Source organism: Epinephelus fuscoguttatus, linkage group LG11, assembly GCF_011397635.1.
Source record: "Epinephelus fuscoguttatus linkage group LG11, E.fuscoguttatus.final_Chr_v1".
Taxonomy (NCBI): domain Eukaryota; kingdom Metazoa; phylum Chordata; class Actinopteri; order Perciformes; family Serranidae; genus Epinephelus; species Epinephelus fuscoguttatus.
The window spans coordinates 30,621,998-30,641,557 of NC_064762.1; the positions used below are offsets into that span (position 1 = coordinate 30,621,998).

General features: G+C 40.9%; 2 protein-coding genes across 5 annotated transcripts; both read right to left on the reverse strand.

Moving 5' to 3' along the window:
- Window positions 1–2,555: 2,555 nt before the first annotated feature.
- LOC125897590 (uncharacterized) lies at window positions 2,556–8,733 on the reverse strand. The gene is made up of 9 exons (XM_049590986.1): window positions 8,642–8,733; window positions 8,095–8,412; window positions 7,076–7,351; window positions 6,816–6,914; window positions 6,543–6,629; window positions 6,421–6,449; window positions 5,982–6,038; window positions 5,682–5,747; window positions 2,556–4,909 (listed from the first exon to the last, which is right to left on the reverse strand). Exons 1-9 carry the CDS (start codon window positions 8,700–8,702, stop codon window positions 4,784–4,786), a joined length of 1,119 nt encoding a protein of 372 aa, XP_049446943.1. The 5' UTR covers window positions 8,703–8,733; the 3' UTR covers window positions 2,556–4,783.
- Window positions 8,734–9,930: 1,197 nt separating this feature from the next.
- LOC125896886 (uncharacterized) lies at window positions 9,931–15,106 on the reverse strand. Of its 4 annotated transcripts, none has more exons than XM_049589842.1 (6): window positions 14,978–15,106; window positions 12,575–12,886; window positions 12,179–12,448; window positions 10,537–10,632; window positions 10,416–10,441; window positions 9,931–10,254 (listed from the first exon to the last, which is right to left on the reverse strand). In XM_049589842.1, exons 1-6 carry the CDS (start codon window positions 15,036–15,038, stop codon window positions 10,165–10,167), a joined length of 855 nt encoding a protein of 284 aa, XP_049445799.1. In that variant the 5' UTR covers window positions 15,039–15,106; the 3' UTR covers window positions 9,931–10,164. The 4 variants fall into 4 exon arrangements, with proteins under 4 accessions (XP_049445799.1, XP_049445798.1, XP_049445797.1 ...); XM_049589841.1 differs by having other exon boundaries at window positions 12,167–12,448; XM_049589840.1 differs by having other exon boundaries at window positions 10,416–10,632.
- Window positions 15,107–19,560: the final 4,454 nt, after the last annotated feature.

Sequence of the window (19,560 nt, forward strand, 5' to 3'; positions counted from 1 at the left end):
CAAAATGCTGATCACAGAAATAACCAATGACTGGTTACGTCTCTGCTGGACAACAACGGTAAGAACAAGTATGAACAGTTTTACATTCTGTACCCTGAATAATTCAGTGCTACAGAATTTAAGATATAACATCAACAGCAAAGAAGCTTAACTTTCCGCTGTGAAATGCATAGTACAGTCATACAAAACACAACTCTGCAGCTCTGCAGACACCCACCATCTTTCCAACGCCACCTTCCGGTCAGCCTCAGCTGTACTTTGTAATTTGAGCTAATTAGCAAATGTTAGCATGCTAGCATGCTAAATGAGGAGACATCCGTTCAGCCTCACAGAGCTGCTAGAATGGCTGTAGATTCTTGGTCTTGTTCATAATTAGCAAATGAGAAATATCAGAAAGTTATGGTAAAATTTTGCAGCAAACTGACAAAAAATCCTGTGCAACAACTGAAGATGTATGATTGAGAAAAACTCAAATCAGTCTGCAGAGAGAGAGGGGATTTGGTCATTCTTTATTCTATAGTTTTTCAGAAAGAACCAGGAAATTCTACAGTAGTTACAGATTTAGGTGTAGAGTTTATAAAGGGTCATCCCCCCCCCCCAGAACAGCTAAAATGACTGTAAAACTGACACACAATATTCATTTGTTTGCAAATGTATTCTCCATAGTTCTTGAATAGTAGGATCACCTTCAGTTTATGGCATACTGGCTAAAACGCAGATATTTTGATAAAAGGTTATGCGACAAATCTAATGTTTGAAACTGTCTTAATTTCCTCTATGCTTAGTACCACATGAAATCATCTAGGGACTGTTTTTTGTGATAAATTACAGCTGCAGCCCTTTTATGGAAATATTAAGTAACTTTAGGACACTTAAAATAAAGTGTTACTGAGACTGTCTGAAAATACAGCAGCAGAGGAGGAAGCTGTGAGTAAGTGTAGAGATGACGGACATGAACCGCTGATGAGATGTGTGACAGCCCTCTTGCCTTCCTGCTTTGGCTGTCTGTCCCTTGAAGGGAAGCAGGAAGGGCATCACTGATGAACTCCTACCTTGTGTGCTGCTGCTCCTCAGCTATATAAGCTGCTGGAGTCAGTTGATCTCTCTCTCACCCTGAGTGTATGGTTTGTTGTCTGCTTTAGGTTTTTTTCCTGTTGTGTTTACTTTCTTTGTTCATTACACTTGTACATTCAAACACACAAAGCACAGCTGATGTTACTGAGTTATACACTTCATATTGCACTGATTAAACTTATATTTTGTGAAATAAATGTGAAGTTAAAAGTTGTGTGTTGTCCTCTCCTCTTTGTCCTTCCCTTGAGCCAGGCTGTGACAGATCTCACAGATGCAGTGGAGAGAATCTGCTTCTCTGACCGGACTGATGACCAAACTCCTTCAGTCACATTTCGAAGTTCTAGTGTGAATGATTTAGTGGCATCTAGTGGTGAGGATGCAGAACTTCTCCCATGTGCCAAGTGAGTAGGACAAGTGACCAATGTGTAAACGTGAAAATGCAAATGACCGTGTCTGCAATGTTTGATATGTCCCTTCTGGGCTACTCTAAAACATGGCAGACTCTGCAGAAGTGGACACACTTCATATGTAGATATAAACAGCTCATTTATGCTCAACATTAGACACAGAGACGGAGACGGATGGAGCCTTCTGTCCATACTCTGCGTTCATTTTGTCTGTATTTGTGCATATTTTCTGAAAGCTTAAGGACTGGCATGAAATGGAGCACCACAGCAGATAGTGGAGGCAGTGAAGCGTAGTACAAGTGTGATACAACTGGAGAATATACTGAAACTGGTGATATAGTGACAGTGAATTCTCTGTCCATGTGTTGGGATGTGAATAATGGCCACACAGACCACTGCTGTCTACACACTGCCCACATTTAAAGGTACAATGTTACAATCTCCACCACTGCCACCTCATTGGTTTTAGTTAGAAACTTTTGACTCTGCCCTCTAGTGCCATCTATTGGCTGTATCTATGCCAACAGGATGCATGCAAATATAAGGGAATTGATGCTTTCAACCAGTGGAAGGGACATATCTATTTTCAAATGTAAAGGGGGTATAAATGAGCCTCAAGGTAACAAGAACACAAACATTCTTATTTTTAGGTGATTATAAACTAATGTGTGGCATCCCCGGAATGTTTCATATGGGTGGCCAGATGGGGCCACTGAAAGCTTGGGGTGGCACACCAAAACTAAAAGTCATGACTGAATTTCAGATATTCCATTCTGCTGTTGATGGATATAGGCTAGGCTATCATGTGGGCCATGGCTCCCCCCATAGATATATATAATCATAGATGACTCATTCCTGTGGCTACTGTGCGTCAACGTCGCCGCCATCTTGGAGAGGTCACGGCTAGCTGGCTAGTACTGTTGTGTATGGAGATAAGTCTTCAGCAAACTTGGCATGCTCACTCCAGAGTCTCAAAGTGTAATTGGGTGCCGGTCCAAAAAGTTACAGCAAAGCAGAAAAACTCGACAGCACTCACTAATAAGTATAATACTTTTTAATATAGTGGATTGCACAGCAGCAGTCGAATGGACACGTTTCAGCTCATAGCCGTCCTCAGCGTTAAATGGTTTGTGGGCGTGTGTCCCTTTTAACAGAAACCAGCTGGTTCAGATTAACATTAAAAACAACACAAATATGGATCATTCATAAATGCAACCTCAGTGATACATTGAATACTCTAAATATAATTAAAATAATAGAATAATAGAAAATCTTGAAGCACAAAATACAATACAATATCAAAAGATAGACCAAAATATATTTACAAAGTTTCTGACAGTGACAACATCTGCCAAAAACTCCCACTGACCTGGTGGGATGCTCAGTTTTCTCTCAGACAACTGTTTAATACGAATCTCAAGGATGACAATTTATTCAGTCTCCTTCTCTCAGTTTGCTTTTGAGCACTTAACAGGACAAAGAAAGCTGAAAACATACATATATGACACACTTAATATTAGTATTTAACATTCATCACTGAGCACAGTTATCAAATGTCTTACAGCCTGTTCATTTAGCAAAATGTATCTCTAGCCTACCACCCCCCTTCTGGACAAAAATATGTTTACTACAGTGCACCCTGGAAATGATCATAAACCACTTATTTAGTTATATAATCAAGTCTGTCTTTACATAATGTCCCAGTAGGAATAAACAGCGTCATTAACACAGTAGAGTGTTAGTTAAAGGGTTCCAATGAAACTCATTGGGTGTAAAAGATGACTTCTTGTTCCCATCAGAGAGCTTTAAATATTTAGTCATAAATGTAAAACGTGTTATGATACAAGCTGGTCTGAAATATCCACATATTACACTGGTATCTGATTTCAAATTCAAAACCTTGGCAAAGAGGAGTCAGTCACCTGCTGGTTATTATCATGATTGTTTCTGGTGTGTCTGTGTGCACACAGGGCAGCAGACTAAGCCATATGTCTGCTGTGATGCTGCATTGGATGCATTTTTAGGAAGACGGTTCTCCCAAATATGACAACATCTGTCATGTCAGCAAGTTCCCCAAAACGTCATCTGATTTTATGTTGGCGTGAAACAGCAAAGGAGGAGTCAGGCGATGTAACTGCAGAGTAATGATGTCCACAAAGCGGGGAGGTCAGGGTGGGTTGAAACCCGTCAGACTGTTTGTTTCCTGTTTCGTTACATGACTACATATTTTTTTTTGAAGCATGACTATGATCATTCCTAAATTGTAACCATGTTTGTAAGTGTAACCATGGCGACAAAGCTCCCCTAACTTGAACAGACCATGATGCTTCCCTCAATCTAACCAAGTTGTCATTGTGCATAAACCTAACCAAACCTTTACCATTGCTGTAAAGTGTGATTTCTATTTCAGGCATAGACAAAATGATGTCGTCCTACCCAGTCACATCAGGAAATATTACTATGTGTCATTCAATAGGGCATGGACAAACTGTGTCCATTATATCTCCGCAGCATGGAGAAGGTCTGTGATAAATACATGCACACTTACAAGCCTCAGTGTTTACCCCATCCCTCCTGCAGTCATGCTAAGTGAAGCAGAGAGGCCTCAAACCAGCAGGCTGCATCTGTGGTATACATGGAGAACGTCAGACAATTAAGTACATCATTTTTTCATATTATTTTACCCCATTTCCATGACTTTATTTAGTTTAACATAAATAAGCCTATTCAGCAATACAGGCATACATTATTAAACATGCACTTCCCAGGCATTTGTTGATAAGCAAACTGCTTGCAGTCGCTAGCTTTACCCGCTTGTTTGACATTCTTGCCTCCAACTAGCTGCACATGCCAATAGACCAGTGTCTCTTGCAATGTAAACAACGTTTCAGTGGTCACGCAGTGCAACACTAGATTTTAAATTAGTAATACAGGAATCATTTTTGCCTAATGCTTGCCATGTTTTGGGATTTTTATGAATATGTTTTGAACAATAGTCAAACAATGCAAATTGAAAACTTTTCCAAAACATTTAGTTAATTCCAAACCACTTCTAGGCCTGGAAAACTCTTCTTCTAATTTCATTTCCCGGGAATTTCGTGATCACGGGAACCCTAAAGGTACATACTTTTAAAGGTCACCATTCTACCGTTTTTTTTTTTTTGTTCTTTTTCAGATCGCTGTTCTTTGATTTGATCTGTCCATTATGGATTAGAGCCTGATGAGTCAAGATTCCAATATTCACTCAAAAACACCGGTGAATATCCAGAGCCTGTCAAATGTTTCTCAGGCGCTGCGCTCTCTTATTTGTTTGGTTTGTTGACAGTGGCATAGAGGTCACTGGCATCAGCAGAGGCTCCAGCAGCAGAAGAGGAAACTTTGACAGTGCTGTAGGTCACTGCATCACCTTCATCATCATCATATTTAACCTGAGAATCAAGAGGGAAACAGCACCACACATACAGTAAATAACATACACAACATGGACAGGAGTTCTGAAAGTCCTAATTTTGTCGCCATGTAACAACTGAAATATTCACTTTGCTGCAGCTTTTATATGCGTACAGGTGAAGATGATGTGCTACTCTTATAGTGATGATAAAGGAAATCACCAGGACTATAAAAACTTATGACAAATGATGGTGAACTTTATTTACACATCCTGCAGACACAGAGAAACATTCACATTAGGAGTGGTGTTTGTATCTAACTGATGAATGCATGGCCAATATCCACTCTATTTTAGCTCTCAGAGAGAAATTTAGCTGCTTAATGCTCCACTATGTTCACCATCTGGTCTCTAACTGTGTCTGTCTGCTGTTTGCTGCTGAGCAGGTAGTGTACAGTGGCTGTTCACAGCTTTTTCACTGAAGACTACCCTACAGTATGACAGCGGTAAGAGTGAAGCAGAACAGTACAGCTGAGGACTGTAAAGATAAACAATGAGCTGAAACCATTATACTCCATAAAGCTGAGCAGAAGTGAGATCCAGGTGGTTGAGCGATAATTCTCTGTAGGTTCATCACCATGAGCAATGCCTTTCATTGTCACAGTATCATTTCACACAATAATATATGGATTATAGCCATCTTAAAAGGTAAAAATAAGTGGGTTTTAGTCGTAGAATTGTGTCTCTACTCTTCACTTAACTTGTGTTTTGTTTCTTCAATATGTCACCAGTGTAACCAGTCAAACATTTACCTGGGCTTTGCTTTTGGTCTTCTTGTAGCTGATAGAAGCGTAGGAAACACCATCTTCAGGATCAGCCTGCAGAGAAAAGACACCTTCCGTTTTTTTTTTTTGTTTTTTTTTTGTTTTCTCCATGTCACCCCACACTTCACACTCACAATTTCCTGCTTCACACTTTTATGTTGTATTCTGGTGTAATTCAGCTGCCTCTACTTCCTTCCCTTTTCTTGTCGATGGCAGAAGGAAATGAATCTTAATATTCACCTTACATACACATAACACTGAGTGTAACTTTGTACTGAGTGATCTCACCGTCTCCTGACTGGTTTCTGGGCCAGGCTGAGTCACCACAGGGTTTAAGCTCTGTGCCTGCACAAACACACTCTGGTTACAGTTCACATTTTTATAAATAAAAACCACAATTTGTACTTAATTTGTAACTATTTCTTGGTGAACAACAGCTGGGGGCAGCAACTTCCCAGATTCGTGTCATATTTTAAGCTCCTCCTCCTTATATACAAAGCCCTGAATGAGCTGGGACCGAGCTAAATACACACTGCACCAGACTCATGCTGGACAGATGGATAAACTGTTGTTCATCAAGACATAGTTCTAAACTGATTAAACACACAGATAACACGTGTTAATTAGTCAGCTTTTTTCTTTAACTTTGGACAGAGCCAGGCAAGCTGGTTCCCCTTGCTTCCAGTCAAAATTGTGTAAACAACTGATTATTCAGTTTTAAACTCACAGTGTCGTCATCCATCTGTGTTTTGCCGCCTGAAAAGATAAAGTTCAGTTTAGTTTCCACGGTAAAAATCCAGCTTTTTTAAACCTTCTTTTGCAAAAAGTTTCATCCGTGAATGTTCTCACCTTTAGGTCTCTTCCATATGATGACAGCCACAATGATTATTAGTACTGCCACTAAACCCACAGCCCCAGTGATGTACAACCACCAACCTGGAAAATAAATAAAAACATTAGTAACATTTGGGTTGCAGCTTTTTGTTTTGTTTTTTCAAATTCCTGTAGCTAAAATAGAGGGGTATTAACTCTTAGAGGCACAGCCAAGTGTTTGACGTTTATACTTTTGGCTTCAAAAGCTGGGACAAAGACTGAAAGGTATACAACACTTTGAGTCAGTACCTTGTGGTGTTGTTGAAGGAACACTGACAGCAGGCACCGTTGAATAGGTCCTTGAGTTTGTGCTGCTTTCAGTTGTTCTTACCGTTGTTGCATCCTCACCTGGATAAATGAAATAACAAAACCCAGCAAACTGTATGGTTAAAGAAAACCTCACAAGTCTACTGTGACTAAATGGAAATGAATTATATGATGGTAAATGTTTAAATTTAACAAATGCACATTAGCTCATGGTAAATATAAACCACTCATCATGATCTCACCTGGTTTCTCACTTGAGGACTGACGGCTGAAGGGAAACGGCTGCACTTTATTAGTATAACCATCAGTCACTTCACACTGATACTTTGACTTCTGCTTGAGATCGATGGTAGGAACTGTTACACTAGCTGAACAGTCAGGATATGATGTTGATATGTCTTGGTTATCTTGATCCCCATTTTTACCCACATACAGCCACTTCACTTTGTGTATACACTCCGTGTTACTTGATGTAGAGCAGGACAGTGTCACCTCGTCACCATTTTCATGTGCATTTACTGACAAAGACAAAATGACTCAACTAGTTATTGTGATTGTTTAGTAAACTGTGTAAAAGATGACGTGTAAGATTTAGGGGGATTTGGTGGCATGTAGCACTGAATTGCAGATTGCAACCAGCTAAAACTCGCCCTGGTTAGAATTCCGTCAGTGTTTATTGTTCAGGAAGTTTTGACAAGGAGCCAAATTATCCACAGAAGTCTTCTCCTTTCCAAAACAAATGAAAAGCGGTAAAAATACGGAATAAAGCAGTTTTTTGTTACAAATCTGTCCTTCTCTGATGCTGTTAGGCTAATCACAGACAGGCTGCTAGCCCAGCACCTGATTAATGTTTGCTCACCTTTTTCCTCTGATAACTTCAGATCCAAATGTTGAGGAGGTTTTTACTGGTAGCTGAATTATCCGCAGAGGTCTTAACCTCTCTAAAACAACTAATCTAACTATGGCGGCTAATGCGGGAATGCAAATGGCCCTATCTGTAGCCAGTGTTTGCTTTGTCCGTTCTGGGCTACTGTAGAAACATAGCAGTGCAGCATGGCAGTTTGCATGGACGAGGACGGACTTCCTATGTGGATATAAACGTCTCATTTGAAGGTGACAAAAATACGACAATTCTTATTTTAAGGTTATACACTAATGAAAACATACTTATTTTATTATATTCAATTTCTGCCAATAGATCCCCCCAAATCCTAAACACTTTAACAAAATAGTTTGATCTGAAGATGATATAAATACTCACTGTTAATAACAGACAGATAAACCAGTTTGTCAGGTTTTCCTGATGTAGGCTGTTGACAGTCGTAACGACCAGCATCCTTGGCTGTGACCTTCTTCATTACCAGAGAACAGTTCTCTCTTACATTCAGTCTGTCTGATTTAGCTTTGGCATTTTCAACAATCTGCCCATGTTCAACCAGATCTTCTACTCTGTTTCCTGATAAAGTGGCGACCCATGCAGTGCCATCACAGTTATTCTGATTATCTGTCACACTGTCACAAGGCAAGATGACATCATCTCCAACTTTGACAATCAAGGAGAGGAACTGTTCTGCAACTGCTGTGAAAAAGATAAGAGAAACAAGAAAACTATTTGAAATATTAATGTGCTTTTATAGTGGGAGGATAACTTTTGTTTCCAACTTTTATAAAACTCTGTATATAACACACAAACAGCAGACCTGGCTGTCAAAGTTAAATAAAAGTTGCTGTATCTATACCATTATCATGACCCTAATGAGAGTTACGTTTTGTAATATTTCTGGTTTTTCTGTTATATTTATCCTTACCTGTAAACTGCAGCACCAGAATCATTAATAAAGACACTTTAATCCATCGGAATTCAGTCATTGTGCTTCTCTTCTGTCTGCCCTCTCTCAGCTGTCTGTCAGAGTCTTTCAACTGATGCATGTCACAAAATGAATTAGCATACTTCCTGTGATGAGTAATGTGTCACGTCCTCAAAGTCTCTCTTATGCAAGTTGCTGAATTTATGCAGGAGGGGCTGATCAGCTTCCCATCTCTCTTTCAGCTTTTGATTTTCTTGAATTTCTGAATGTGAACAGCCAATAATTACAGTAAAATGTGTTGTTTTACATGCACCTACAGGCTGAATATAAGGCGCTAAAAAAAATCGAGCCTTGAGGGGTCATTTTTATCTGTTTGTGTCACAGCCTCTGCTGCTCTCTGATTTTCAATCTACTCTGCTTCAATAATAATACCTGTTTCCCTGTGCCTGCAGCATTATCCCGATTGACTTCTGTGCGAAGTTTGCATGTTCTCCCCATGTCAGTGTGGGTTTTCTCCAGGTACTCCGGCTTCCTCCCACAGTCCAAAGACATGCAGGTTAATTGGTGACACTAAATTGTCCGTAGGTGTGAATGTGAGTGTGAATGGTTGTCTGTCTCTATGTGTCAGCCCTGTGATAGTCTGGGGACCTGTCAAGGGTGTACCCTGCCTCTCGCCTGATGTCAGCTGGGATAGGCTCCAGCCCCCCCCCGCAACCTTCAAGAGGATGAAGCGGTTAGAAAATGGATGGATGGATGGATGGATGGAGTCCTGTCTCCTGCTCCACTCCTTCTCCTCCTGGTAACCATATGCCATCACATCAGCTCTCCCCTTCACTGAAACTCCTGCTCAACTGAGAAACTCATCTGCTTCGTTTACCCGACCACTCTGGAACCTCTGGCTGGCTTCCTCAGCCCAGCTCCCCTGCTTCACTCCCCAACTTCAGACTTTTGCCTCCCAACACTCCTCCACTCATTTATTCACTAAAAAAATCACCTATTTGATCCTGCTCCCAGTCTGTGTCTTTATCTGCATTTGGGTTCATTAGACTAGTTTTGTAACATTTCAGAAATTTAGTTTATAGCTCACAGAATGTATTCTTATCTTACAAATAGGATTTAAATTAATGTATGTGCCAAAAAGTCTATGTTGAAATATATTTTTGGTACCAGAAACATAATATTAATATGACAACATGTACAGTTTAAAAAAAAAAAGAGTTTATTTGGAGATTATATTATATTACCAGTTACAACAAAGATACTGACTCGATTAGAATTCACAGCTCATTCAAGTTTATTCTACTAAAGTCTCACAACATATTTGTTTCCAAGCAAACATGTTAAAAACAACCCTGAATGAAAGTTACTTAAAGATAAGTTCTTCTGTACAAATGATGATAAAACTGCGGCAAAGCTAAAACATGAAAAGAAAAGATTCAGTCACTCAAACCCACCAAAAACGCAAAATGATCTTGAGATGGTGATTAACTGCAAGGGACTCTTTTTTTCTAGTGAGATGATGTTTAAGCTGATGATGAGTGGAGTCTGACAGAAGCTGAAGGTTCTCCAACATTTTCATAGATCACTATACCATCATCTTCATCATCATGCACCTGTGAAAAACACCGCAACACAGTAAGATAAAATGGAACAAATCAATCGGCTCAGCTGCCGCAGCCACTTATATTCTAAACAATATAGTCGGTACTGTTATTCTCATTGTAAGTATGAAATACTGCACACAGGCATTTGATTATCCAGTTTTGAAACTCACAGCATTGTCATCCATCTGTGTTTTGCCTTGAAAGGAAACAAAAATAGTTTAGTCTCACAGAGTAAATCCATGCATTGCACAGTTCCTGGTTTATAGAAATTTAATATGTGAATATTCTCACCTTTTCTTGTCCATATGTTGACTGCCACAGCAATTATTATGAGCATTGTTAAGCCTCCACACACAACTATACACCTCAGCCAACCTGAAAATTGGACTTAAAACATGAAAACTATTTTTATAATAATAATAATAATAATAATAATAATAATAACAATAATAATACATTTTATTTATATAGCACTGTTCAAAGCACAAAGTGCTGTACAATACAACTAAATACAAATAAAAACCTCATACAAGAAGAACAAAACAAATAACAAGTCATAAAACGTCATTTAGTAAAAGATAAAATAAGGCCAAAGTTAAAATCAAGATAATAAAAGGGCATTAAAATCAGGAAGATAGCAATGAAATAGGCAGGCAGCTAAGATAAAGTCAGGATATGCTTTCCGATAGAGGTATGTTTTTTAGGAGAGACTTATACGAAGCCAGTGACTTGAACAGCCTTATATCCTTTGGCAGGTCACTCCAGAGCCTCGGGGCCCTGGTGGCAAAAGCTCTGTCCCCATTGGTCCTCAGTCTGGACTCTGGGACAAGCAGAAGACCTCTGCCCGAGGATCTCGAATACATAAAGGTTCATAAGGGACTAACAGGTCTGAAATGTAATCTGGAGCCAGTCCATGAAGAGTCTTAAAAGCAGCGGCGGCAAAATGAAGCCTCATGAACCATTGTCTTTGTTTTCTGAGCCCTCGCGTGGGGTCTAGTGGGGTCAGAAAGTAAAGACAGTGGTTCATGAAGCTTCATTTGGCCATCACTGCTTAAAAGTAATCATTAAGATTTTACAGTCAATCCTGAAACAAACAGGGAGCCAATGTAAAGAGGCTAAAACTGGTGTGAGTACTAAGCAGTCCAAAGTCGTAAGGTTTTTTGATTGAGACGGGAATTAAGGCTGTTGCAATAATCAAGACGTGAAGAGATAAGAGCATGTGTAACAGTTTCTGTATCTCTAAAAGTTAAAATAAATCTTACTTTAGCAATATTTCTGAGGTGATGAAAGCATGATTGGACAAACTTAGCGGCATGTTGTTCAAAACATAAATTACTATTGAACATCACACCAAGATTTCTTGCAACAGGCTTTACGTCTTGTGACAGGTGGATGTGGTAGATGGCAGTATTTGTTTTGTGATATGCTGTGACCTCCAATGCTGACATCCAATTTTTGATATCACACAGACAGTTCTGTAGAGAGCTCAGCATGCTGAGGTCAGTTGGTGTAAGATGAAGGTACAGCTGAGTGTCATCTGCATAAGAGTGGAGAGAGACACCATGTCGACTGATGACATCACCCAAGGGGAGCATGTATAACGAGAATGAGATTGACCAAAGATTGACCCTTGAGGCACACCGTACTTGATAGGGGAAATGGATGACTTGACATTATTAACGGACACACAAAACTTCCTGTCTGACAAGTATGAAGCGAACCAGTTGTGTTGGCTCTTGATTTTGTGCTTTGCGCACCTGGACAAATGAAACAATAAAAGCAAACAAACTGTACAGTGAGAAAATAATATCTGAGATTTTCCATCTGCAATGAGTTAGGATAATAAAAATAAGGATATTAATAAATCTTTAAAGAAAGAAAGTAGTTTATGAGTTAGTTTATACTGCGATAATAATCTCACCTGGTTTCTCACCTGAGGCCTGAGGTCGGCTGAAGGTGAACAGCTGCACGTCTCCACTGAAATCATCAGTCACTTTACACTTAAACAACTCGTGAGACTTTGGCTTCTGCTTGGGATGAGTAGTAGGAAATGTCACAGTAACCGAGCACTCAGACTGTGATGTCTCCATGTCTTCATCCATAGTTTTACCCTCATACAGCCACTCCAGTGTGTGTCTACACCATTCATGTGTCAACACAGAGCAGTTTAAGGTCACTCCATCAGCGTTGTTATCTTCAGTCACTGGTGAAGACGGAGACATTGTGAGAAAAAGATGGGAAGAGTAAAACTCATTTCTGTTATCATAATTATTATGTTTATATCGTTCAGACAGTCAGTTTAAGCTTAAAACATACTGTAAATACTCACTGTTGATAATAAACAGATGAACATGGGCATCTCCATGTCCTGATTCAAACTGTCTGCAGCTGTAACGACCAACATCCTCAAATGTGACCTTCTTCATCACCAGCGAGCAGTTCTCTGTAACACTCAGTCTGTCTGATTTAGCCTCAATCTGCCCCTGGTCCACCAGCATTAACGAGAATGTGCTTAGTGAACTACTGAAGATCCAGTAAGCACCCTCACATTCACTCCGATTATCTATCACATTTCCACAAGGCAAGGTGACATCATCTCCATCGCTGACAACAAAGCTGGGGGAATATTGTCCGGTCACTGCTGTTGAATAAAATGAGAGAAGAAAATTGAATGAATGTGTTTTCATGCTGACAGCTAGTGTGAGGATAGTTTTAGATACAGCTCAAAGGTCTGTACACACCAGCGACGTGACAAATATGCAACATGAAAATGCAAAATACTCCCCTGTGAATATTTTGCATTAAAACTGTTCATACCAGAAGTGATGCAAATTTGCACCAGCTGCAAAAGTGATTCAGTAAAAGGTTTTGATGTGAACAGATTTACCGGGATTCTACTAATCAAGAGCAGTGTCTGTCAGTCTGTCTGAGTGATAAAGGCTGCCGTCTTTGTTTGGACTACAGAACCTCCATGTTGTCATTTTATAATCCTCTTAGGATAGGTGCAATGTGACTGACTGATGCCTTTATTCACAGTGCAAAAGCTCAGATAAATTAACCTTGTTACCCCCCAAAATTAGGTAACATTTCGCCATGTTACATTAGCATTCTGTGTGAAAGTAAAAAACATAAACAGTTCGGAGAAATGTACTGATGTGCTAACCAACTGCATGGAAATGGACTTCGGTGTGTAAGGGTCTTACGTCTGCAGATGTGTCTCATTCCTTGTATTCAATAAATTATTATTTGCATTCATTGTTTAAAACAAACAGCAGACTTGGCTATCTTAAGTCAATTTCTCATATGAACTTCAAATAATATCCAGAGAATCAGGTCCCGATGTTGTCCAGAGTTTTCATTTCACACATGCAGCATGGACTATCCACATGGATGTATGACGTGCAAGGTACCCTGGGTGCTTTGCTTGTTGACATTCTGCGACACCATGTCAACTTCAGCCTGTTACATGCATTGTGTTTTTCAAAATACAGTTCACTTGTCATAGGAAATGCACAGTATGCACACAGTCTCTTTCAAAATAAAGCACTGCCTCGGAATGACCAACAAATTGACCTTTTTTTCTCCAACAACAAACGCACGTGGTTACGTTAGTGAACAAATGCACGTTGTTATGTTTAGCCAACAACAGCACATGGTTAGGTTTTTGCAGTAAAGGCACATGGTTGAGTTTAGAAAAAAAATAACAACAGGGTTTGGCTTTACAATCATATAGGAAGTGAACACCGGCTTCTCGGATGAAAGTTGGTGATTGCAAGACCGGTTCACCAGCACCCCCACCTACCCTACTCGGATTTTTCGGACCCTTAACTTACGTTGTTGATCGGGTGCATTTCCCTGTGATGCCGTCCGACGCCATCACACAATAACAGAGACTGACCGTGTATCATCATGACATGAAAGGACGGCTTTTTCGTCAGTGTCTGACCCTGAAAGTCACTGCCCAAGCGCTTGTATTCATCGACTTTGGAATGAGACTGGGTTGCAAATACTTATTTAATACTTATCCTCTTAGACTCTTTTGGTTTTATTATTTCTTATGTCATTCCAAGCACATACAAACGTAGAGCAGGGCCATCAATTACAAATTCTAAAACAAATGTCGATGGGCCAGACATCTTCAGCAGCAAGCAACCTATTGAACTTTTTCTAGCTGTTGGTAATGACAAATTTCTTAACAGCTGCAAATTATCGATTTAAAAGTAGCAATGTTTACTGTTTCACATTTGAAACTTTAGTCATATATCTGACCAAGGGACACCACATAATGCAGAAACAGAGTAAAAATAAAGACTTCAATCTACTATGTTTGTGTGTGTCTGCCTGTGTGTGTGGAAGAGGTCAGCATGCAGAATGCAGAAGAGAGGCTGCAGCATGATGATAGATGAAACCAAAACTTTAAAAAGTAATGATGAAAGACAGCAGAGCCTATTAATACGACGGTCCTGATTAATTTTGCTGCGAGTCTCTGCACCAATCCCTAGCCAGGCCACTTGGACGTTGCTTCTGGGCTGTTGTTTAAAAACAAAGCAATCTCTACTAAACTGAAGGGAATTTACTTTCAAAACGAACCGTGGTTGGCGTTTGACCATCAATATTAATCACAAAGACTAATCATAGGCATCCAATGCAACTAAAAAGCTGCTATCTGGCCAGAAATTACGCCCATAATCACTTCTCAGGAATAAGGTGGATATGTGGTATGTGTTCTTACCTGTGAACAGAAGCAGCAGTTTGATAAATAAAGACATTTCAATCCACCTAATTTCAACCATGTTGTGTTTTTTCTGTCTGTTCTCAGCTGTGAACTGTCAGAGTCTCTGAGCTGATGTGTGTTTAAGAGAAATGGAGACTCTACTTTCTGTGTTGAGGTTTGTGTCACTTCCTCTTTCTGACCTTTTTTGAAACAACTTTTGTATGTTGCTAAATGTATGTTCCTGGGTGCTCAGTCTGCATCATTCTTTTCCTAATCTTCCTGAATCTGACAAGTCAAAGACATTTCAGACAGTTTACTATATTCACATTGATTTACGCAACAATAAACTGTATCCATTAGCAATAATAATCATCAGCAGCCTTAGAAGGAACCAATAGTAAAGAGGTCAGGAGATGGGATATTCCTTATGACTAATTCACTGATGTTTATACGGAAGTTTAAACTCAGACTAGTGACTAGTCTAAAAATAACAAAATATCTGGCAAACTGTCAGAATTTGGCACACTTTCATCTCTATGGTTCAACGTTATCTGAGAAAATATTGTGTATAAGGGCCATTTGACATTGTTAATTGTATGTTTCAGTAACTTAATCGTACCTTGCTGACATGTGTGGCACTCATTGGATCACTGCCCCTCTCTCCCCCTCCTCAGTGCCTGCAGCCAGGTGTGGCTCATTAATGGCCTGCGCCCTGATTGCTGGGCGGGGCTGGCAGAACTATGATCGGGGCAGGTGTCTGTTGCTCAGCACTCTAATCTCTTCCTGGAGCCTGGTGTCTTTGTCCAGCGTGGTCCACAGTTTGGCTGGCGCCTGGCGGTGCACTGTGGCTCTTCTGATCCTCTGAAGCTGTAAGTTGTGCCGTTTTGCTGCGTGTCTTTGGGGGGATTTCGGTCTGTGTGTGTGTGGTCATTACATCTGCTCTGTCCCTTGCAGCGTGGCTGTCTGCTGGTCGTGGCGTGTGTACCGGAGCTCTCCCGCCTCATGCAGCTTCACTTCTGAAGGTAAGCCGGTTTATATTCAACTTGTCCGGCGGCTTTCAATCTGGTCCGCCGCTTGATGGAACTCATTACGGTCTCTTAACAGTGATTAACACGTGGCTCGGCCTCTGTCATCCACTGTTGGGGATGCTGTGCCTTTGCGCTCCGGTATGTATATGCTCGTTTGAGTTTTGTGTTTTTTAAATTCACGTTTCATTACGGGCATATTTGTAATAGCTTATTTTGGGGTCTGTGTCTGCGCTCTGCAGGCGCGTCGTGGCTGGACTGCGCACCGCGGTGTGGCGCGTCCTGACACTGCTGCTGATTTGTCTCTGAGGATTTTGATTCTGTGAGTGTTGTCTCTTGGCTTCTGCCCATAACTGGTTCTGTGCTCTCACAAGCTTTGCTGGTTTGCCTCCAGACCCGTCTCCACAGGTTTTCACTGTGCCTTCAATGAATATTGCCTGTAACTGAGTTTCTCCTGTGTTTGTCCACACTATGTGTCCAGCCCCGCAGCCCAGTGTGCAAGATTAACTGGTGGCTTGGTGATAGAGGCAGATGGTGCATGGTGGTACAGTAGTTAGCATTGTTGCCTCACAGCAAGAGGGTTCCTGGTGGGAACCCAGGTTGGTGGGTTCTCCCTGTGTCAGCGTGGGTTTTCTCAAGGTACTCCAGCTTCCTCCCACAGGCCAAAGACATGCAATAGTCTGGCAACCTGTCCAGGGTGTATCTGGGTGTATCATTACCATAGGAATGGTTTTCTGGACATCAATTATGCTCCCCGACAAAACCACGTGGAAATACCAATGTCAAAGTGAAACCGCTGATAGCAGTGTCCCTGCCATCCTTTCCACTGATGCCATTCAGAGTAACAGAGACCACGGTCACCAGCCAGTAACATTAGTAAACCTTGAACAATAATAAAACCTGAATGCAAACGTGAGCGAATTGAGGCACATTGTAGCCAAAATGCTAAACAACATAACACAGAGTTTCACAACATACTGGGGTACTTTTCAATCTTGCATCATCACTATTCAGACCCACCGAAATATACTATTAAAAAGCACAGGCAACGTGCCACCTGTGGTGTAAACAAAGTGGGCAAATTTTATTGATACCAGCAGTGCCCAAAGTCAAGTTCAGATATGCAATGCAAGCTCGGTCTCGTTACATAGCAGCCGAACTCATCCATCGCTATAAAGGAAGTGAAGACAACAGTGATCATTTGGAATCAGCTTTATTAGCCAAGTACCTGTATTTAGCCATGTTCACTTGCAACGTGGCCGCACCCTCCTGGTCCACGGGGCACTGTACCTGTTGTGCAAGCAGAATCTGCTCTGCAAGCTAGAAGTCTGATTCTGATGACTTTCTTTAATGACTGGCACAGAGATAATTGAGTCATTGCCTTGCACACGAACGCGCCACATGACATTATGTTATGATTTAGTTTATCCTGGTGCCTTATCTGTCCAGTCAGCTGTCACAGCGATCAGAAATCAATGTGTTTTATAGTTATTCCATGTTCTTATGTACGTATTTGCCCCATTTTGCTTTTATAGCAGGTTTTTTTTGTTAAAATGGTTGCTTTGTTTGCAGTTTTTATTAAATAGTCGCTTGCTCACTGACCCATTCTAAGACACAACTAATGTTGTCAGTCCACCACACAGGGTGCATAAAATATTGGGAGCAATCTGGGGTTCAGCATCTTGCCCAAGGATACTTTGACATGCAGATATCCTCACCAATAAAAGGATTAATTGTTGGAATACACATACAAGTAGGTGTCTTTGGCATTGGTAGCACATTAGTGGTTATTAGGTGTCATAACTGTAGCCTATGACCTTCCCAAATTGCATTCCCAGTTAACTGGATCAATAACTTCAGTGTACTTTACATTAATAAATGAAAACAGGAAGAGGAAACCACAATATTCTGTGACTTTTTATTTGAATGAAAAATACTGTAATCAGTCACTGTCTGCTTGGAGCTTGGGAGAGGGAGAAATAACATTAATACATTGCATCACAGTCATGCTTACAGTGTGCATTAAAATCACTTACTACTTTCTCTAGTTACTTAATTTCCAAGTCCAGTTTCCTTAAGGTGTTTTTTAAATATTTGTCTGTCAAGCTCCATGTCCTGCAGCTTTCTCTTTTCACACTGGAGCTTCACAGCTGCCAGCGCTATCTGCTTCTGATGACTTGCATATAGCTGTCTGACAGTTTGTGAATTCTGTTAAACACATATCTATTAGCACAGCAATTGTGGACACCATGGATGCCCTTCAGGCAATACTCATTTAAGAAAGCTGCGGACGCGCACTTACCTGAATAAGTTACACCTGGCTTGACTTATTCACTCCTCCTCAGCCTGGCTTGGCGTTCGAACAACCAATTAAGCCAAGATGGACTTATGAGACTTTGTCCAGCCTGGCTTTTCCACTTAACCTGGATTGCTTGACTCTACTTTCAAACAACGGGCCCCAGGTCTGCATTCTTTCGCTCTATTTTGATTATTCTAAGAGGTCCCACCAAGTCGGCCTCCAACTTGCCCCCTCTCCTCATCTCTTTTTAAATGCAGAATTCAGGTCCAGGCATGAGGAGGCAGATCATTTCGGTTGTCATGTATGATAACACAACCTATTTCCAGGAAATGCTATTATGATTATTCGTTCAGACTAGAACAGGAAACAAGTTCATGCTCTTAAGGGCTTGCATTCATTCAAATATTGACAACAAAATGTACATCTGTATTGTGCCAGTTTTTCAACAAAGCCATTGGTCTGTGGATGGTAAGGGGAGCACAGGCTCCTCTTGATGCCCAGCCTCTCACATAGACCGCAGTTGACCTTGAAGTGATCATTTGAATAAATTTGAGCTGAGCCAGAACAGCAACAGTTGCGTATTAATGATCCATAATGCATCATCACTATACCTTACTGCAAAATTCTGAGCCTTGGTCTGTTAGCAGTCTTTTGGGTGCACCAAAGACAACAGATTCAAGACTGTTGTCCACAACTTAAACATTTAATTGTTACTGTCAGACGTGAATATACTGTGACAAAGAATGCATAACACTATACACATCTTAATGTGTGTTGTACTGTGAGATGTCTGACTATAACAAAATATGTTACAACTGGTCTGTGAGGTATCAATATAACATAATTACATTATAACTGAAAACACTGCAGGCTCACAAAAACAGATGAGGATGTAACAAACTTAAAGAGTCCTGTGAGGATGAAAACAAACTTAAAACTTCCTGACTGCCTCTTCTAGCAGGTCAAGAGCCCTTTTCCTGGCCTCTCTCGCCTCTCGTCTGGCCTCGGCCTCCTTGGCAGCCATCTCCTCCAGGGAGGCCAGGATTGCTGCCTTGGAGTTCCGCTTCTTCTTGGGCCACAGGCTCATCTACCGGGTTGCACGAGTCCATCAGGACAGGCTGCTCGATGGAGGGCCGTGCCCCGATGGCCTCGTGCATCTGGGCATAGAATGGCCATGTGGCTGCTGTCTCCTCCCCTCCCATCTGTCCCCGTGCCTGTGGGAGGGTTCCTCAGCTTCTGGAAGATATCAAAAGGGATGTGTCAGTGTGATGTAGAAA

Bases quoted from the DNA above. Each gene is read 5' to 3' on its own strand.
- LOC125896886 (XM_049589839.1), bottom strand. From the start codon at position 15,038: ATGGTTGAAATTAGGTGGATTGAAATGTCTTTATTTATCAAACTGCTG. The intron at 12,449-12,574 runs GTGAGTATTTAC...CGTCTTCACCAG, and splicing joins TCATCTGTTTATTATCAACA to TGACTGAAGATAACAACGCT. The intron at 10,633-12,166 runs GTGAGATTATTA...TCATGTTTTAAG, and splicing joins GGCCTCAGGTGAGAAACCAG to TCCAATTTTCAGGTTGGCTG.
- LOC125897590 (XM_049590986.1), bottom strand. From the start codon at position 8,702: ATGACTGAATTCCGATGGATTAAAGTGTCTTTATTAATGATTCTGGTG. The intron at 6,630-6,815 runs GTACTGACTCAA...TTTATTTTCCAG, and splicing joins TCCTTCAACAACACCACAAG to GTTGGTGGTTGTACATCACT. The intron at 5,748-5,981 runs GTGAGATCACTC...TTTTCTCTGCAG, and splicing joins CAGAAACCAGTCAGGAGACG to GCTGATCCTGAAGATGGTGT.